Here is a 17821-nt window from a genome sequence, read left to right on the forward strand (position 1 = left end):
AGCTGAAGGGAGACACTATTATTAAGAAAACTGAAACGTGTAGGTTTAAGCAACTTGCCCAAGGTTGTCTTGCCACCACTCAATCAATAAACTATTCTTACGTTTGCCCACCTTCTGTTACAATGAAGGAAGTTTTTTCAAAATCCAGTCAACCCATTTTTATTCTAGACCCCATTCTTGTCTTTTCAAGGACTTCTTTTTGTCATCACTCTTTTCCCCTCTACTGGATCATTCCTGTCAGCATACACAATCAGATATACATAAATCATAAGTCAGCATAAACATAAATCAGAATCTACAAAGTTAAACTCTTTGGCCCCACATCATACTCCAACTACTGCCTGTTTCTCAATTCCCTTTATCCATAACTTCTCAAAAGACTTGCATGTGCTCTTCAACTTACCCAGTCTTGTCAGAATCACCAGTAGTCATCATATTGCCAAATCTAATGGACCATTCTCATCTTTACCTCTCAGCTGGTTTTGACACAGTTGACCAGGCCCCTGCTTTTTGAAACTCCCTTCTTTCAGCTCTCAAGATAGATACCCCATTTTTCTGATTTTCCTCCCAAGCCCTTTGTCATTCCTTCCCAGTGTTCTTTGCTGGCTATTCATTCTGTTTTCCATATTTAAATGCTGGTTACTTCAGGGCTATATCCCTGTTCTCTGTCCATACCCTATTTGGGGGGACCCTCTTTTCTAACTGCACCCACCACACCTAGGATTACATCCAGATCCATGGCTTTAAGTACCATTTGTAAACTTATATTTTTAGATTAGACTTGTCCTTTCAGCACCATCCTTATTCCTTATGCTATCCAATTGAATGTTTAGTAAAATTATCAAACTTAGCTTTTGATTTCTCACATATAAACAGGTTCCTCCCATAATCTTCTCATCTCAGTATGTGTCACCACCATCCACCCAGTAGTTCAAGCTTTAAACTTTGGAATCTTCCTTATTATCTCCCTTTTCTTCATCAGTAGCCTCTCTCTCCACTGCAAACCATCTGCATGTCCTATTGTTTTCATTTCATTTCTAGAGTAGGTCTGAAATTTGGCTATTTATTTCCATTTTCACTGTTAGTACCCTATTCCATGCCACCATCATCTGCCACCTGAACCATTCAATAGCCTAATATTCCTGCTTTTACACTTCCCTTCTGCTTCATTTTTTCCACAGTAGCCATCATGATCATTTTCAAGTATGTCATACCACATCTCTCACCTGCCTTCAGTGGCTCCCCATACTCCTGTAATAAAACACAAATTTCTTACCATGTTCTATAAAGTCCTGCATTATTCGACACTTCTCTACATCTCCAGCCTCATCAAATGTTCCAGTTATAGTTGCTTGTGAATTCTACCCACACTGGAACCCCTTCTCTTCCCCAGACATTCACCAAGTTCTTTCTCACTTCATCACCTTTGCGCTTAACTTGAATAGTCTTTCAACTTTTTAAATAACTGGCTTCTTCTTACCTTTCAAATCTCAGTTCAAATATTACTTCTTCAGAGAGTCTTTTCCTAAGAGAATTATCAAAGAAGCTGCTTCTCCCTCATCTAACCTAGTAGTTTAATTTTTGTTCACTTGTTTATTCTCCCTCCTACCACAAGAATACAGTCTCTAGATGGGCAAGAACTTTGACTGTCTTTTTCCAAGTTGTATCTACTGGCACACACTAGGTTCTTAATAGACGTTTGTTTAATAAAAGTTATAAACGTCAGAGCCAGTATTAAGACATTTCCCATGCTGTTTTATTTTCAGTGTGAACTTTTTTATAATTTCTTAATTTTAATTTTTACTATTTCAGTATCCTTTCAAATGTACAATGCATATCATCTATTAAATATATAATCAAGTAGATGTGTATTATATATCCTGCTTACAGTATCATATGCTTTGTATTATAAAATTGTTGATAGGAGCCTATGCTATATGGGAAAATTTTTTAATAACCTAGGTAAGATAAAAACAGACTTTAAATAGGTATATTTTACACAAATGAAGATGCTTGCCTTCATAATTAAGATCCAGTTAAGTGATTCTTAGTGTACTTGTACTATACTACTACAAGTCTAATTAAATATACCGAGAAGTACCCATCTATACTGAATATAAGCACAATCTCTCTCAGAAAAATTTTCTTTTATTTTCAAAAATAACTCTTATAATGTCCCAATATTACGAGTGTGTAAAATCATATTTCTAGTCCATTTACTTTAGCCTAAAGAAACATTATAGGTTCACCATAATGGAGGAAGAAATAATATGATTAGTGTTCAATTTCTCATTAATAATAGCAATAACCAACTGACTAGAATTGCAAAATAATTATTTTCTTGGAGTTATATTTTTCATGGAGAAAGATCAGTAGAATACATGCTTGGAAGTCACATAATTTCAGTTATAGTCAATTTCATTGCTGATTTGCTGTAAAATTTTTTTTTTCAGTTTTGTTGTACCTGGAGAAATGGCTCTATGTTTAAACATCAAGGAGTATTTGTTTTAAGAATTTTTACGGCTGTATCTTTAGAGGATAGTGTAATTTTAGAGGATGGTTATGACTTTAGAGGATATTAAAGTTGCTTGTATCTTTAGAGGATCTTAAAGTTGTATCTTTAGACTTGTATCTTAAAGTTTTATCTTTAGTTGGTTGTATTTTTAGAGGATAATCAGAATATTTTAAAAATCTGTAGTAGTTTTCATAGTGCAATAGCTTAAGTTCTGTAGCAACAAATACTACTCCATACTTAAAATGAATAGAGTTTCCTTGTTTGTGTTTCTTTCTTATTACCAGGTTATAACTAATGATCTGTTAATAGTCAATAAATCATAAAAATAGTATATATGCTGTTGGGATTTTTTTGTTGTTATTGCTGTTATTTCCAAAAGATACTTATAATTTTACTTAAAGTTTCTGTGATGACAGGTGAAATTAACTTTATAAAGCACAAAATATAGGATAAAATATAGAATCACTTAATGTTTGCTTTTAACACTTAAAATGTCCTTTATTCATAACCTTTTTAGTTGACAAGCACTTGGATGAGGTCTAGGGATATAGAGGTCAGTAAGAAATAATCTCTTTCTCTTTAAGAGGCTTATGTAGTTCAGGGTTAAAAGTATAATTTTTTGAGATGAGTTAAAGCATTCTATTTATTATTCTTTCAGCTTTCTGTTTTGAAAATAATTAAGGGTAATAGTATTATCAGGCTTATAAAAGTAATACCACGTTGTCAGTATCTGGACATCAATGGTCTTTCATCTGTTTCTGCCCACTTGTATGTTATTCCAATATCTTGATATATATATATATTCCTCTAAAAATTAAGGAGAACTCAGATGTTTAAGATGTTTCTTCTACTGTAAATAGAATAAATAATATTTGTCTATTGGAAATATTTCCAGTAGAATAAACATCTTAAACATTTCTGAATTCTTAATTTTTAGAGGAAACAGAATTAATGATATTTAGAAAAGAATGCCACTTTATCTTAAATAATACTCTCCCTCCTTATATTTTATGAAGAGCATGATATTTGGAGTGTGTCATTCATTAACTTACTTCTGGTACAAAAACACAGACCTTTAGTATCTTCTTATACACACACCCAAAAATTCTAGAGAATGTGAATTTTCTTAGAAAAAAGTAAATAGGTCCAGATTTTATAGCATTCTAAGCTAAGCAGTACAATATTTGTCAAAGAACCACATTATTTCTGAAATATAACTTTTTAAATTATATATGCTGTTTCATAAAACATCGTACTTTGATGGTCTGATAATTCACTAATGTTTAATTACTTCTTTACAGCAATAAGTAGTTTGGAAGGATTAGTCGAAACAACAGCTTTTGGTGTCTTTGTAATAGAGATATTCCCTCTTTAGAAACACATCAGAGTCCTAAAAAATGTAATTTGAATAATTACAGGTTTGGGGAGAACCATTTTATCAAGGAGCTTGATATAAATGTTGATTTTCTGTGACTCCATCTCATGGGTGAAAGTGTTACTGAGTTAAAACTGACTTTTCATTTTACATAGATAGATACTCCCAAGGGAACAAGAGACAAACATTTTAGTCTTTGAAATTCTTTTAACACTGACATCATAGCTATTGATGAATTTTTAACACTTTTCATTGGAAGAGTTTTAAATTATAAAGGATTTGTTAAAATGCATCAAGTTTTCTAATTTTAAAAAAGTGGTCATTTGAAAATGGAGGTGATGTCTGGAGTTAAAGGATTAATTATGAACTATAATCTTATAGAATTTACGTGTAGGAATTTTAGGCTAACACGCAGTCTTCCAGTATTAGCCCAAATTACTTGGTAATCTAACGCTCAGTTCCTCCATGAATTAGATAGAACTCAGACCTGCTCCAAAGAGACAAGTGTGGGACTCTGTAATATAATTTATTTTCAAATGCTACTTTGTTTTGTGTTTAAACATAATTATTAGTAATTTTCTAATCATTTTTCTAATATAGTTAATTATGGGTATATGTAAAATCTGTGTGTATTTATTTTGATTCTTAAGTAAAAGCTACATATTTCTATGGTCTCATTTTAGAGTTGAAAGGCACAATTAACAAAAGCTGTCTTGCACCCTTTGAATAAGCTAAGGATTTTAAATAGTCTTTTGAATACACTTAAACAGGAACATAATCAATGATTTCCTGAACATAATTCTCTTTTTATAAACATAAGTCAACATTATATCTTAAGAAATATAATGTATTTTATATATTTTAAGCCTGTTTTCTTTGTTTAGCTTTAGAAGAAACTATATCTAAAGTTGATACACCCCGATTTTTCAGGGTTTTCCAGCCAAAACAAAGCACCTTCCTACTGGCCTGTCAGAAATTAAAAGGCACAGTGATCTTAAAAAGGAATCCAGATTTGTGTAGACAGTATCAAGTGGCTAATTTAGAGCCCCTCAAGTGTGAAAGGATGGGAGGAGGCTTCTATGAACATAGTTAGGCAAGTAAATTTTTTAAATGCAACTGTAGCTTAAAATTTACATCTTTTCAAATTTATACAAGAAACCCTATAAAGCTATATTGATAAAGGTGCCCAACTTCATGCTGAGATATTTTTGAGGTGATAAATATGCAAGAGCTCTTAAAAGTCAAAAAATATTTTTTAAAAACATTGTAAAATGCATTAAAAAAGTGTTTTTAAAAAGCATTTTAAGAGTTCCTAAAAATCTCAAAAAAAGTATTTTTAAAAAGCATTCAAATATTTTTAAAAGTATTTTTTAAAAAGTTTTCAAAGCCTTCATAAATATTAGGCTATTATAATTTATCTCATTCTTTTTATACACTATGGGGAAAAAGAAACTATTACAATTTTGTACAGTTGCATGTTACGTGATCCCCCAACAAAGTCTAGGGAAGGGAGATACCGTTTGCCATCAGCAAGTAGATACCATAGTTATTTTAAATTGAATCAATTTGTCCCTTTTCCTGCATACTTGAAATAACTAATATAGATATACCTATATGCTCATTCAGAATACTGTCTAAAGCCTAGATAATCTCAAAAATGTATGGTGCATTCCATCTCCCTAAAGAATTCTCATAGTTGCCCAGCTTTGCTTATAAGTGCCAGATTGTTAGGTTGGCACAAGCCCAAAGACAACACACATCGCAGAATGAAAATACTCCACCCTAAACGTTTTCATGACCTGTGTGCACTTTTCTAAGAGAAGCCAACACTGGCAGTAAACCTGAGTGTAGGAATGTGTACAATGTGGGAAGCGATGATTTACATGAGATAACTAAAAACCTTACCCTTGATTAACTACTTTCAAAATAAACTAACTGAGTATAAAATAAGATGAAAAAGCATGTAACTAGAATCAGTAAGTTTCATCCCTAACGGTGTTATTTTCATCAATCATGACATAGAATCTAAAGGGTTTTGATTGAACAATCTTAATACAAACAGTCCAGTCTTACTACGGTAAAAGGAAAGAACGATTGGCCATGGCATTATTTTAGTGCAACAACAATTAGTATGCCTATGTGGAGGCATAAATCTCTATGAATTATGTAGGAGCCCTATAAAGGCAAACAGAAAGCATGTGTATGAAGCTTGCCAAGTATGATAGAGTATCCCTTAACTGTCTAGATCATTAGGCAGAAGCCAGAATTTCCTAAGCATTTCTAGGGAAGTATTCATCATTTTCATGTCATAACAATAACACCACCAAATATATACAATATATGGGTACTTTTCTTGGAAATACAATAATTTCAAGGCATAGAGGTGTTAAAAGATATAGCCATTATTCTTATTTTACAAAGAAAGAAGTCATGTCAAAGTTAGTTATGGATATAGACTGAAACAAGTTATCAGTGGAGACACAAATCCCATTCAGATATTCTAGTTTTGAAGTAATTGCACCCTACTAACGTTAAGAAAATTTAGGAGTTATTGATAAGTTCATAGTTTGTACTTAAGTTCATTTGGCTGAATTTCATAAACTTAATTGCTAGTCCTTAAATTAAGAGGGGAAATGCTCATTTACATGAGTGACAAAGAAGAAAAAAGATAGTGTTTCCTTAGGCTGATTTAAGAATAATTTTAACTTAAAATATGACTCTTACAAGTCAGATAAACAATTGTCATATATTTCTACATTCCAGTCTATACTGAATTTGTTTATATCAATGCAAAGTGTGACCAAAGGATGCTTAGCCCTATTCTTTGAAGGTGATATAGAAACACCATGCTTCATCATCAGAAGACATGTAATCTTACAATCTATAGTCTTACACCTGAACAGAAAATGAATTTACCTTTTTTAAAAAAGAAACCTATAATGTAACAGTTTAATATAGTCTTAAGGATCAAGAAAGCTTATAACGGTAGAGATTTACTTTAATACCTGTTCTTCTAATGCATTTCTGTTATATTATGTAGTATTCTGAGATCCTAAACGTTCTAGAGGACATTAAATAACTGTGATATATTTTTCCGACCTGTGTTTATTACGGAAATTACTGAATTAATGGCTGCAAAACATCAAATAATACTGCCCAATATAAATCTTTTGAAATGCCCTTGTAAAGCAAGGAAATGCCCTTGTGTGTGTGTGTGTATTTGCAATTATAAGTTTAGAATCAAATTTTTTAAATTATGCTTAGCTATTTAAAAAGATGCACTTTTAATGTGTTTAAATATAGTTCCTATTATCTATATGTTTGCCCTCAATTTTGGAAAAATGTTAGTTTGATTTAGCTTTCCAGAAACGTCTTTATCAGTCATTGCTCAATTTTTATCATCCAAATGTAATTTGACTATTATTTTAGCCTAAAAAATACTGACACAAATGAATAAGTAGATTATGAAATAAATAGGAGATTTTATATTAAGCATCTTATGTTTGATAAGATTTTCAGGATTTTTTTAAGACAAACATTTATCTGCTTCCTTGAAGTGAAAAGTTTCAAAACTATTCCAAAATGTTCCCAAACTGAATGATTTGTTTAAGGATTTTGGAGACACAAGTTTTAACAAAAAACTTAACATTAATTAAAAAAAAGAAAAGAAAAAAAGACTGGTGTTATGTCAGTAGTGTTTTTTGTTCATATAAGAGAGACTCTTATTATGTCCATGGAGGTAGCATGCATGTTAGATGACTGTATTAACTTTTATTTTTGTTCATATGTCAGACTTGCCTGTTTTATAAAGAAAGATGGGGAGTTGATATAGCCCATTTTGTGTACTACTTGTGATAATTTTATATTCCATTTTTTGAATTTGTTCATTTCAATAGTGCATTATCACTTTAAGATTCTGGTTGGCGCTTAAATTACAGTAACTAAAGGTTATTTTTCATATTTTAACCAGTTTAACCAGAGTTTTTAGTACTAGTATTAACTTTTGAATTATGTTTGAGGTCTTAGACTTTACAGCATGTTTAGTTTCTTTTCATTTCTTATTAGTATTTTTCAGTACTTAATAGTCTCTTGCCCCCACCTCCAACAAGAACTTTCCTTTCTGTTCAACATCAGAAACATTTTCCTTTTGGCATGTGCTTTCTAGTTCCCCAAACACTATAAGCAAATTGGAAAGTTCAGCTGTCATTCTTGGAAGGTTACAGATCACACTAGCAGCCTGAGTAATCCAAGAGGTTTTAAGTATCATAGCATTTAGTTTAAAGTGAAATTTGCTCTGACAGGGCTGGCAGACCAATAGGAAAAAGAAATATTTGTGCTTGGAGAAGTGCATATGTAGAGACCAAAAGTATAACTGATGGCTGGAAGTGATTACAGTCTAAAAAAACAAATCATTAAGAGAGTGCATAGGGGTAAAATACACAGTTCATATTTTTAAAGAGTCTCAAAATGAACCAGCAACTAAGGTTAGCATTACATAGTAATTAGTTGTGGTGTTCAGGCTTTAACTCACTCAGTACCAGACAGTATAGTTAAACTATCACTGAAAAAACATTGCTACTTACATGATATTCTCTAGTTTAAGCCTATAGCAGTAATTTTTTTACCTTAGAAAACCAGGGTATTATGACAGATTATATAAATGTTGAACCAGTAACAGACAAACAATTATTTAAAGGAGGTGCTAATGACTCGGTTTATTGACCTAGGGGTTATTTAAGCCACTCAGCAAGTTCCCTTAACATTTGGTGGTATGAAATGAAGCATTGCTTGATAGTATAGAACTGCCAATTTTAAGGAAGTCCTTGTACTTAATGGAAGAAATGTAAGTTAAAGATGACTAGATGGCATACCTTCATTAAAATATTGCCAGAAAAAGCCTGAGACCATTATACGTTTGAGTAAATATTCACTTCAACTTGATAATCACATCTGACAACTTCCATTAGGTACCTATTAGAGCATTTTTTCTGTTAATAACTACAAATAAGGAAAAATAAAATATCTTTTAATGGCTCCAGTTATTTCTTGCAAGTCATTGTTCTCTTCAAGAAAGCCTACTGTGAGCCAGAGAAATCTAAAATTTATATTTTTTTTCTTTGAATGTGCAGATAAATAATAATAAAATGGGTCAGACATGGTGGCTTACACCTGTAATCCCAACATTTTGGGAGGCTGAGGCAGGTGGATCACCTGAGTTCAGGAGTTTGAGGCTAGCCTGGCCAACATGGCAAAACCCTGTCTCTACTAAAAATACAAAAATTATCCAGGCATTGTGGCGTGGGCCTGTAATCCCAGCTATTTGGGAGGCTAAGGCAGGAGAATCACTTGAATCCAGGAGGTGGAGGTTGCAGTGAGCCAGGATTGCACCATTGCACTCCTGCCTGGGCAAGAAGAGTGAAACTCCACGTCAAAAAAAAATAGTGATAATAAAATGAAAAGGACTTCCAGCAAGATGGTAGACTGAGCTAATTTGGCAGGGACTACTGCTATACAGATAATATGTAAATGGTAGACAAAAATGTAACAGAAACTTACATGACCAAGTTCATAAGAAAGATAGGGAATACCCCAATGACAAAAAAAACACCCACAGGAATATTGAACTAGGTATGGGTTATTTGGTAAAGGAAGATGGAACTGAATTCTCTAAATAAAGCCTGGAATTTCAAAGGTCTACCTTTTTCTCATCAGTTGAAAAGAGGACTAAATCATGTTAATTCACCAGCCCAGAGAAGTGGCCAAAACTTGTCTGTGCTCAAAGACCCTCAGTAGGGGAAGATAGTCACTCATGTGAAAGAGAAGTCACAAGCTTGTTTCATGCACATGAGTGGGTTCAGAATTTACACCATATACTTAATTCAGGGAACCTTAGTCAAGAAATTGCCATTTAGATTGTTTCAGGACAGTGGAACTGCCCAGGGCCCTGATACATTATAAACAAATACAGAACCTCTCTGTAGAAATAATTCCACAGCTCAAGAGCCAACAGACAGGAAAAAAAATGAAGTTGAAAGCACAATAAAATATTACAAAGTACACAAAGAAAGGAACCAGGTGCAGCAGTGCATACCTGTAGTCTTAGCTACTCTGGAGGCTGAGGTAGAGGATGACTTGAGGCCAAGAGTTGGAGGCTGCAGTGCACCATGATTGTGCCTGTGAATAGCCACAATACTCAAGCCTGGGCAATATAATGAGACTTCATATCAATGAAAACATAAAAAGGACCATCATGAAAGAGAATCATCAGATTGTAATGGAAATTACATTTTATCAATGTTCAATATGCTGAGGAGTTTAAATTTGAAAAGCCTTGTTTTAAAGCTTAGTAAAGCCTGTGATTCCAGCACTTTGGGAGGCCAGGGCGGGTGGATTGCCTGAGGTCAAGAGTTCGAGACCATCCTGGCCAACATGGTGAAACTCCGTCTACTAAAAATACAAAAATTAGCTGGGTGTGGTGGCACATGCCTGTAGTCCCAGCTACTTGGGAGGCTGAGGCAGGAGAATCACTTGAACCCAGGAGTCGGAGGTTGCAGTGAGCCAAGACCGTGCCATAGCACTCCAGCCTGGTAACAGAGTAAGACTCCGTCTCGGGGGAAAAAAAAGAAAAGAAAAAAAGAAAGCTTAGTAAAGTACATGACAGTATAAGACAAGCGCTCTAACAGCAAGAGTGTTAGGATGCCTGAGAATTACAGTTAATAGAAGAATCTCAATGAGACTATATAAAATGCAAAAAAAATAAGTAAATTAATAAAAAGGAATAGAAAAATTAATGCAATGATATACCATCAAAAAGTACCAAGTATAACATCTCCACATTAAAATATAGTCACTAAAATAATACTCTGGAGGCAGGTTAATCAACAGATTAAGATGTATAAGAAGAGAAGTATAACTTGAATGAAATTAGAGGACAGTCAATGAAATGGAATTTCTTTACCATTTAGAATAAATCAGTGACTATTTTACACATGTTCCCTTCATCATTAGTACAAATTAGTTTTTATCTGAAGTATCTCAGTGTAGTAACTAAATTGAAAGGAGTTTTCCCCAAGGTGTTTTCACCCTTAGAACTGACAGATGTCCTTCAAAAAATGTTTTTAGATGAGTATTTTAAATACAGCCTCCCACTACTCATATAATTTGCCCTTGATTTTTGGAAAAAAACACTAGTTTGAATTCATTAAGAATAAGAGTCTTTAAGATGCTTTAGCCACTTTTTTTATTATAATAAAAGAAAAAGTTATAATTATGCATATAAAAGATTAAGAATAAAACTAAATGGAAAATGACAACTAAACTTGATATATGCCGGTGAAACTCATTAGAAGACTTCTTAACCATGCTCTTGGATTTTATTTTCTCAACAATACAAAAGTTCAGGTCCAAAGAAATGAGTAATACCTTTGAGCAACTTAAAATATATATTTATTACATATAGATTTATAGAAACAAGATGCCATTAATATCAGGTCAATGAAAAATTTTAGAAGCTATGTTATAGTAATAGTACTTTAACATTCATGCATGTTACTTTTTTCAGTGTTCAAGACAATTAGCATCTTTTCTTATAACCTATTTTCTTAGGCACCCAACATTCACAAAACTTTTTTTGCATGTAACTGATAGGTATTTCTATTTAGCTGTAAATTATTTCATAATCATAAAACTGGACATTAATTATCTGCGAAAGCAATGGACGCCACATTCTATGAATGTTAAATGTGCTGAGAAGTTTAAATTTAATAATCCTTGCTTTGAAACTTTGTGAAAGTACCTGAAATTCAGTGGTAAGACAAGCTCTCCATCTAGTGGTTGGTCTATAAATGACAAACATTTAGATCTCGATGTAGTAACACATCATTTTACTAGTGTTAGGTATTGTTTTATACTCATTGTTTCATTCAATCTGCACATCTCTTCTTATTGTAAGAATTTCAAGGAGAAAATATTCTCTTTTTCAAGAATAGTTCAGCCCTGTAGAAAATAGGGGCAAGCTTCTTCTACAGTCTGATTTCATCTATGTGGAATACCACAGCATCTCAGTCATTTGATGAAGCATATTCCCATACTAAGAGGGCAAAATTTGCTCCATTCCAATTAACTATAACCTTTAAAATTTCCAGACAGTTTTGAAATTCTTCTCCTTAAGTCTCAGTCCCCAACATGTAAAGGTATAACTTTAATTTTTTTTTTTTTTTTTTTGAGACAGGGTCTCACTCACTCACTGTTTCCCAGACTGGAGTGCAGTGGCGGTGATGGCTCACTGCAGCCTCCAACCTCCTGGGCTCAAGTGATCCTCCTGCTTCAATCCCATAAGTAGCTGGAACCATAGGTGTGCACCACCATGCCTGGATAGTTTTCTGTATTTTTGTAGAAATGAGGTTTTCCCATGTCTTGAACTCCTGGGCTCAGGCAATCTGCCTACCTCAGCCTCCCAAAGTGCTGGGATTTTAGGCATGAGCAACAGTACCTGGCCTAATAAAACTATTTTAAACGAGAAAAGATGGTCCGGGCACAGTGACTCACGCCTGTAATCCCAGCACTTTGGGAGGCCGAAACGGGTGGATCACAAGGTCAGGAGTTCAAGACCAGCCTGGCCAAGATGCTGAAACCCAGTCTCTACTAAAAATAGAAAAATTAGCCGGGTGTGGTGGCACACACCTTAATCCCAGCTACTTGGGAGGCTGAGGCAGGAGAATCACTTGAACCCGGGTGGCAGAGGTTGCAGTGAGCCAAGATCACGCTACTGCACTGCAGCCTGGGCAACAGAGTAAGATTCCTTCTTAAAAAAAAAAAAAAAAAAAAAAAAAAAGAGAAAAGATAACGTTGTTGTGAATTGTAGCATATTTGATCATTGTTATTTCTGCCAGTACCCCTCTGTAGGTTCTCATTACTTCACATTTGGACAGCTGTAATAGTTTCTTCAGTGTTTATGATTTTGCATCTCAACCCCCTTTCCTACTACAATTATCTTTCCAAAATATAGAATTTGGTCATCTCTTTCTTAGGAACCGTTGATGACTCTCCAGAGCCACCAGTTCTTAGCTTTATGAAAAGCTTCAATATCTAGTCCTAACCGCCCTTTCTAGCCTTATCTCCTGCCACTTGCTGATAACATAAATTTAAAACTTTAACCATAACAAACCATTTGCTCTTCATCGGCCACTCCTCTCTGTTGCTCAGGCTGCTCCACCATCAGGAATTCTGTCTCTCTTCGCCTGTGAAATCTTACTTGTCCTTTAAGACTCATTCATTCATGAATTCATGTATTTTTTGAATACATGTCAGATACAATACTAGAGGCTAGGGATATAGCAATGGCCAAGACAGTCCTTGCCCTCCATGGTGTTTATTTTCTAATGGGAAAGAAATACAATAACAAAATACGTCAGGAAGTAACAGATGCATTAAATCAAAGTATTTTGTATGAAGACTTTCTAGCTGCCAAGATTCTCCTGTAGCAATTTGTACATGTCTCTAAGATACTCTTATGTTAAATATTTGGCCCCCCTCTTTTCTTCTGTAGCAATTTATACATATGCTACAGTAGTATGACATCAGGTTATTATCAGAATATTTCTTCCATGTTAGGTGCCTCCAATCCTTATAGTCAAGGACTATGTCTTATTTATTATTGCCTTCCCAGCATGTGTTTTCTTCTTGGCTTCCAAAACTATACTTACCACATTGTAGGAACTCAATAAATGTTTCTACTATTGGTATAGGTGAATGGATGAGCAAATGGTATATAGAGTCACTATTACAATAGACCTAAATTTCCCATGACAAATCATACTTAAGCTGAAATTACCCTGATGATCAATTAACAATTTACTTAGAAAGGTAAACATACTAAATACTGATTTTGATTCTATAATCAATATACTGGAGAAATTCATAAAAAGAATGAGGTATTCTAAGAAATTATGAAGAATTAATTTCATATGGTTTTATAATATCCTGGAAAGTTTCTTCCTATAACAGCTCATGTTAAATTCTTTCACTTGACAATTCCAAAAGAATTCCAGCCTTCAATATTACCTGATGGATCACAAAGACCAGTTTGTTAAGAAAAATCACTGTTGCCTATTTATAAATATGTAGTCATAAATGATTTTGTCTTGGGAAGAATAGAATCCCTAAAGACAGACTCAGACTAAAAAGATGAAATTCAGCATGGTAGTTATAAGTAAATTTTGAATATGTGTGTGTATGTACACACACAACTGTACATATATATAAAAAACTTAATGTTACATATAACTCAATATTATATAACTACATACAACTCAATGTTATATATATACATATACACATATATACACAATTATAAGCAGTCAATATTAGGCAACTTTGTGATAATATCTTCTTAAAAATTTTGTTTAAGATTAATACAGTTTTAGCCTACAATAGTATAAAGTCAGATATAGGATCTTTTATTCTGTACTGGTTTCAGACCACATCATAAGTATCATGTTAATTTTAGCTTCTTCATTTGAAGACAAACACTAGAAAATGGAAGTGGTTTTAGAGAGCAAGTGAGATGGTAAAGATTGAAGACCATGTAATGAGGCTTGAGTAAACCAGGGTTGTGAAGCAGTCATATCAAAGAGGAATTGGACTCCTTGTGTGGTTTCAGAGGGTAATTCTAAGACTAATTGAACTGGATTTTAGAGCTGTGTAATAAAGAACTTTCCAACAGTTTTACATATCCATAAATGGAATGAACTGCCTTGACAAAGTAGTGAGCACTTCTTTCTGGAGGTGTTCAGACAAGAGCTGGATAGACCCTGTCAAGGATGTTGTGAATAAAAGTATAGCCAAGATTATTTCTTAAAATGTTCCCAAGTCAGATTTCCATGAGCCTATGAAAAAATAATTTGGCCTGCATTTATTCTTTTTTTTTAGCCATTTACTAATAAATTCATTACTTGCTCTACATTGATATTGCTGACCTAGGAATTTAAAAGAAGAAAAAGACTTGTGTTGCTTTTATCTCATTTTAATAAAATAATGATACTTTTCACTTATGCAGCACTTTTCATCCAAGGATTTCAAAGTGCTTTACAAATACGCACTAATTAAGCCTCACAAACAGCCAGAGGTAGGTGATTTTCTTCTCTTTCTACAGGAATGTCAACTCTGGCCCAGAAATTTAATAAGAGCCTGTGAGTGCCTGGGATTCCTTACTGGCTGCCATTCCCTTGTTATGTGCTGCATGTGAAGCATCACTTGTCATTTCCAGATTTCTTTTTTCCTGCTCTAAATCATCTCAAGTTTAGAATTCTAATGATTGCTATTACAAATGTGTTTGAAGTCTTGTAAATATTAGTGAAAACTCAGTCTTCTGCTTGCTGAATGCTAATTAGATTTCTAAATTTATTTTAAAAAACACACTCTAGATGTGGTTTTCTATTTGTTGTTGAGTTTTAAATATAATTTTTGTCTTTTAAAGAACTTGTCATTTTTCTTCCTAGGTACCCAGAAATAATTGTTCTTGGGAAATAAAACTTAACGGCAGGTTGACTTTTTGCCCTTATCATTCCTGGTTATCTTTTCGCAATAAACAATAACTATTTTCTTTGGACCAGAATTATGTATTTTCAGGAAGAGACACTGTATTTTGGTGATTCAAAGGTCCAAAATATGTTATCTGAACATTAAGGATAAAGGTGAAATGACACTAAATAACCAATCCTGTAAAGAAAAAGTACTATAATAGTGGCATATACTAATCTAGAGGGATACACCACTTTTTATGTGGGTTAGGAGTAGCAAGAAGAAACTATGTACATACAGAGACACGCACCCTACAAGATTGGATTAAATTCCAGTATACTTATAAGTAGCCACATATTCAAACTGGTATCTGAAGCAAAATGGTCACACAAGGCAAGAGCAGATGTGGCATATCACAGCTTACTTTTCCTTGCTTCTCAGGGCCCCTAGTGAGGGCATACAAATTCCTGTGATACACACCATTGAAGTCAAGTCTTTCCAGATCAGGAAAGCACAATTTTTGCTGCAACAATGCCTTTCTATATTCATAGTTTCTATCTCCTTCAAGAACTTACATGAAGAATCTATCTGCTTCTGTTTAAAGGAAAACTCTCCTGGTTTTGAACTAAACTCAGCATTAGCAAGGCTATATCCTTTTCCCAAGGAAAAAAGTAAAGTGTCTACATATTCCAAAAGAATATCTCCAGGTTTTAGCATCCTGGAAAGCCTAATTTCCCCCACTATATTAGAAAGAATCAAATGAGAGGGATTAAAGAAACAAACTATTTGTTTCACAGTGAATTTAATTAAAAATGTATTAATTCTATAGATATAGTTGATTTTTCATAATACAAAAGGACCTAGGACCTATGTCAACGTATTTTCTAAACTGATTATAAATGTTTTAAATATTTTTTTCTTTAAACAGCAAGTTCATCTGTGATACATAATGAAGAATTCCAGAAAAGATCATCTTAGAGTTTGGTTTCAAATTTTATTCCTTTTTCCCCAAATGATATTTGTATATAGAAATTCAGAAAATTAAATGATGTCCTCTACACTGTAATACCCACAGGTGTCTCTGGGTGAACTGTTGACTGCATAAATAGATCTTTACCATAGTAACCTAAAGACCATGCTGTTCAAGACCAGAGATTTATAGGTTCAGAAACTCAGACTCATCAGTGCTCAAGGGTCATTCCTTCACTGACCTGGGACTTCTGATTCTTATCAACAATGTGCATGACATATTTTAAAAAGAAAAAAAATCCATTTGTTAATGTACAATGGAAGTTATAACCATCAGGTAGATTATGTAATATCTAAGTTTATTATTTAGCCTGTTGGCAAATTACATGGGAAAACAATGATCAATAGTTTGCCTATTAGTCATAGAAATTTTAAAAAGGGGGAGAATTTTGCAACTTGAATGTAGAATGGCCTCAGACTCTGAGAATGTTAAATTCCCTTCCTGACTGAGGACCAAACTGCAAAAAAGGCCAGATATTCCTTATGGTGTTATAGCTTACCAGATCACCACACAATTGCTTAGGTGGCTACAACCAGCATTGTAGCCGAGAAGCTCCTTGTTTTGTGCCAACGACTGGCAAACTCCCTTCTGAGGACCATCTTCTTTTAGATAAAATTACAGTGATATTGCTAACAAGTCATCTGTGAGATACTCTGTTTTGAAGGTGCCTTTTCATATTTCCTCACTGTCCCATATATGCCTCTTGTTTTCAAATTACTGAAATAGATCTTGCCATAGCCCCCAGATTGAGAAACGAACATAAGATTAACTTGAGTTTAACCTAAGTTTACTGCTGTTTGGCCTCAGAGGAGTTGCTAAAAATGATAAGGACTGGTTAAAGACAGGTAATAAACAGAAAGATGAAGAAGGAACAAGTTGAAATCCAAGCTATGTAATCAACAGTTGTATAATGGAGAGTTCTTTAGATAGATAATTACTTGTTAGCCTTAGTGCTTGCAGAGAAAAGTTTTCAATAACTTTTACTCTAATTTTAAGCTGATACCAGTGCCTCTTAGTTCACTGACTCCACTAATTTCTGAAACATCTGTTAAGCTACCTCTTGATTCCCTCATCACAAAATTTAGTCTCTCTTCCCATGAGACCAAAGTAAGAAAAGGTGCTTATATTTTTACCATTTCAAAATAAAATGTAGACTTAAAAATTTCAACCAACTTTGGGAAACTATAGACAAAGTTTTGATGTAGGAGGAGCCCAAAACAATAAATTGTGTCGAGGACTGCTCAGTACAAATGCTAACCTGAAACTTGTATTTCAGAACTTCCATTCTCCTAAAGGGTAGACTCACTGGACCAGTATGTGTTATATGTATTTTGGCTCTTTACATTTACTCTTTAGTTCCATCTTAATACACACCAGCATG

General features: G+C 33.7%; 1 protein-coding gene across 4 annotated transcripts in view; it reads left to right on the forward strand.

The window, feature by feature from the left end:
- KIFAP3 (kinesin associated protein 3) overlaps positions 1–17821 on the forward strand; it is a 147527-nt gene that overhangs the window by 128055 nt on the left and 1651 nt on the right. For 2 of the 4 annotated variants that reach the window (XM_037985979.2, XM_007989550.3), the window contains exon 20: positions 14947–15015. The exons of the other annotated variants lie outside the window; for them this stretch is intronic. In XM_037985979.2, coding sequence (XP_037841907.1) covers positions 14947–14992 — 46 coding nt within the window. In that variant the 3' untranslated portion in view covers positions 14993–15015. The remainder of the gene's footprint in view (positions 1–14946; positions 15016–17821) is intronic. 4 annotated transcript variants of the gene reach the window in all.

This window comes from Chlorocebus sabaeus, chromosome 25 (assembly GCF_047675955.1).
Source record: "Chlorocebus sabaeus isolate Y175 chromosome 25, mChlSab1.0.hap1, whole genome shotgun sequence".
Taxonomy (NCBI): Eukaryota; Metazoa; Chordata; class Mammalia; order Primates; family Cercopithecidae; genus Chlorocebus; species Chlorocebus sabaeus.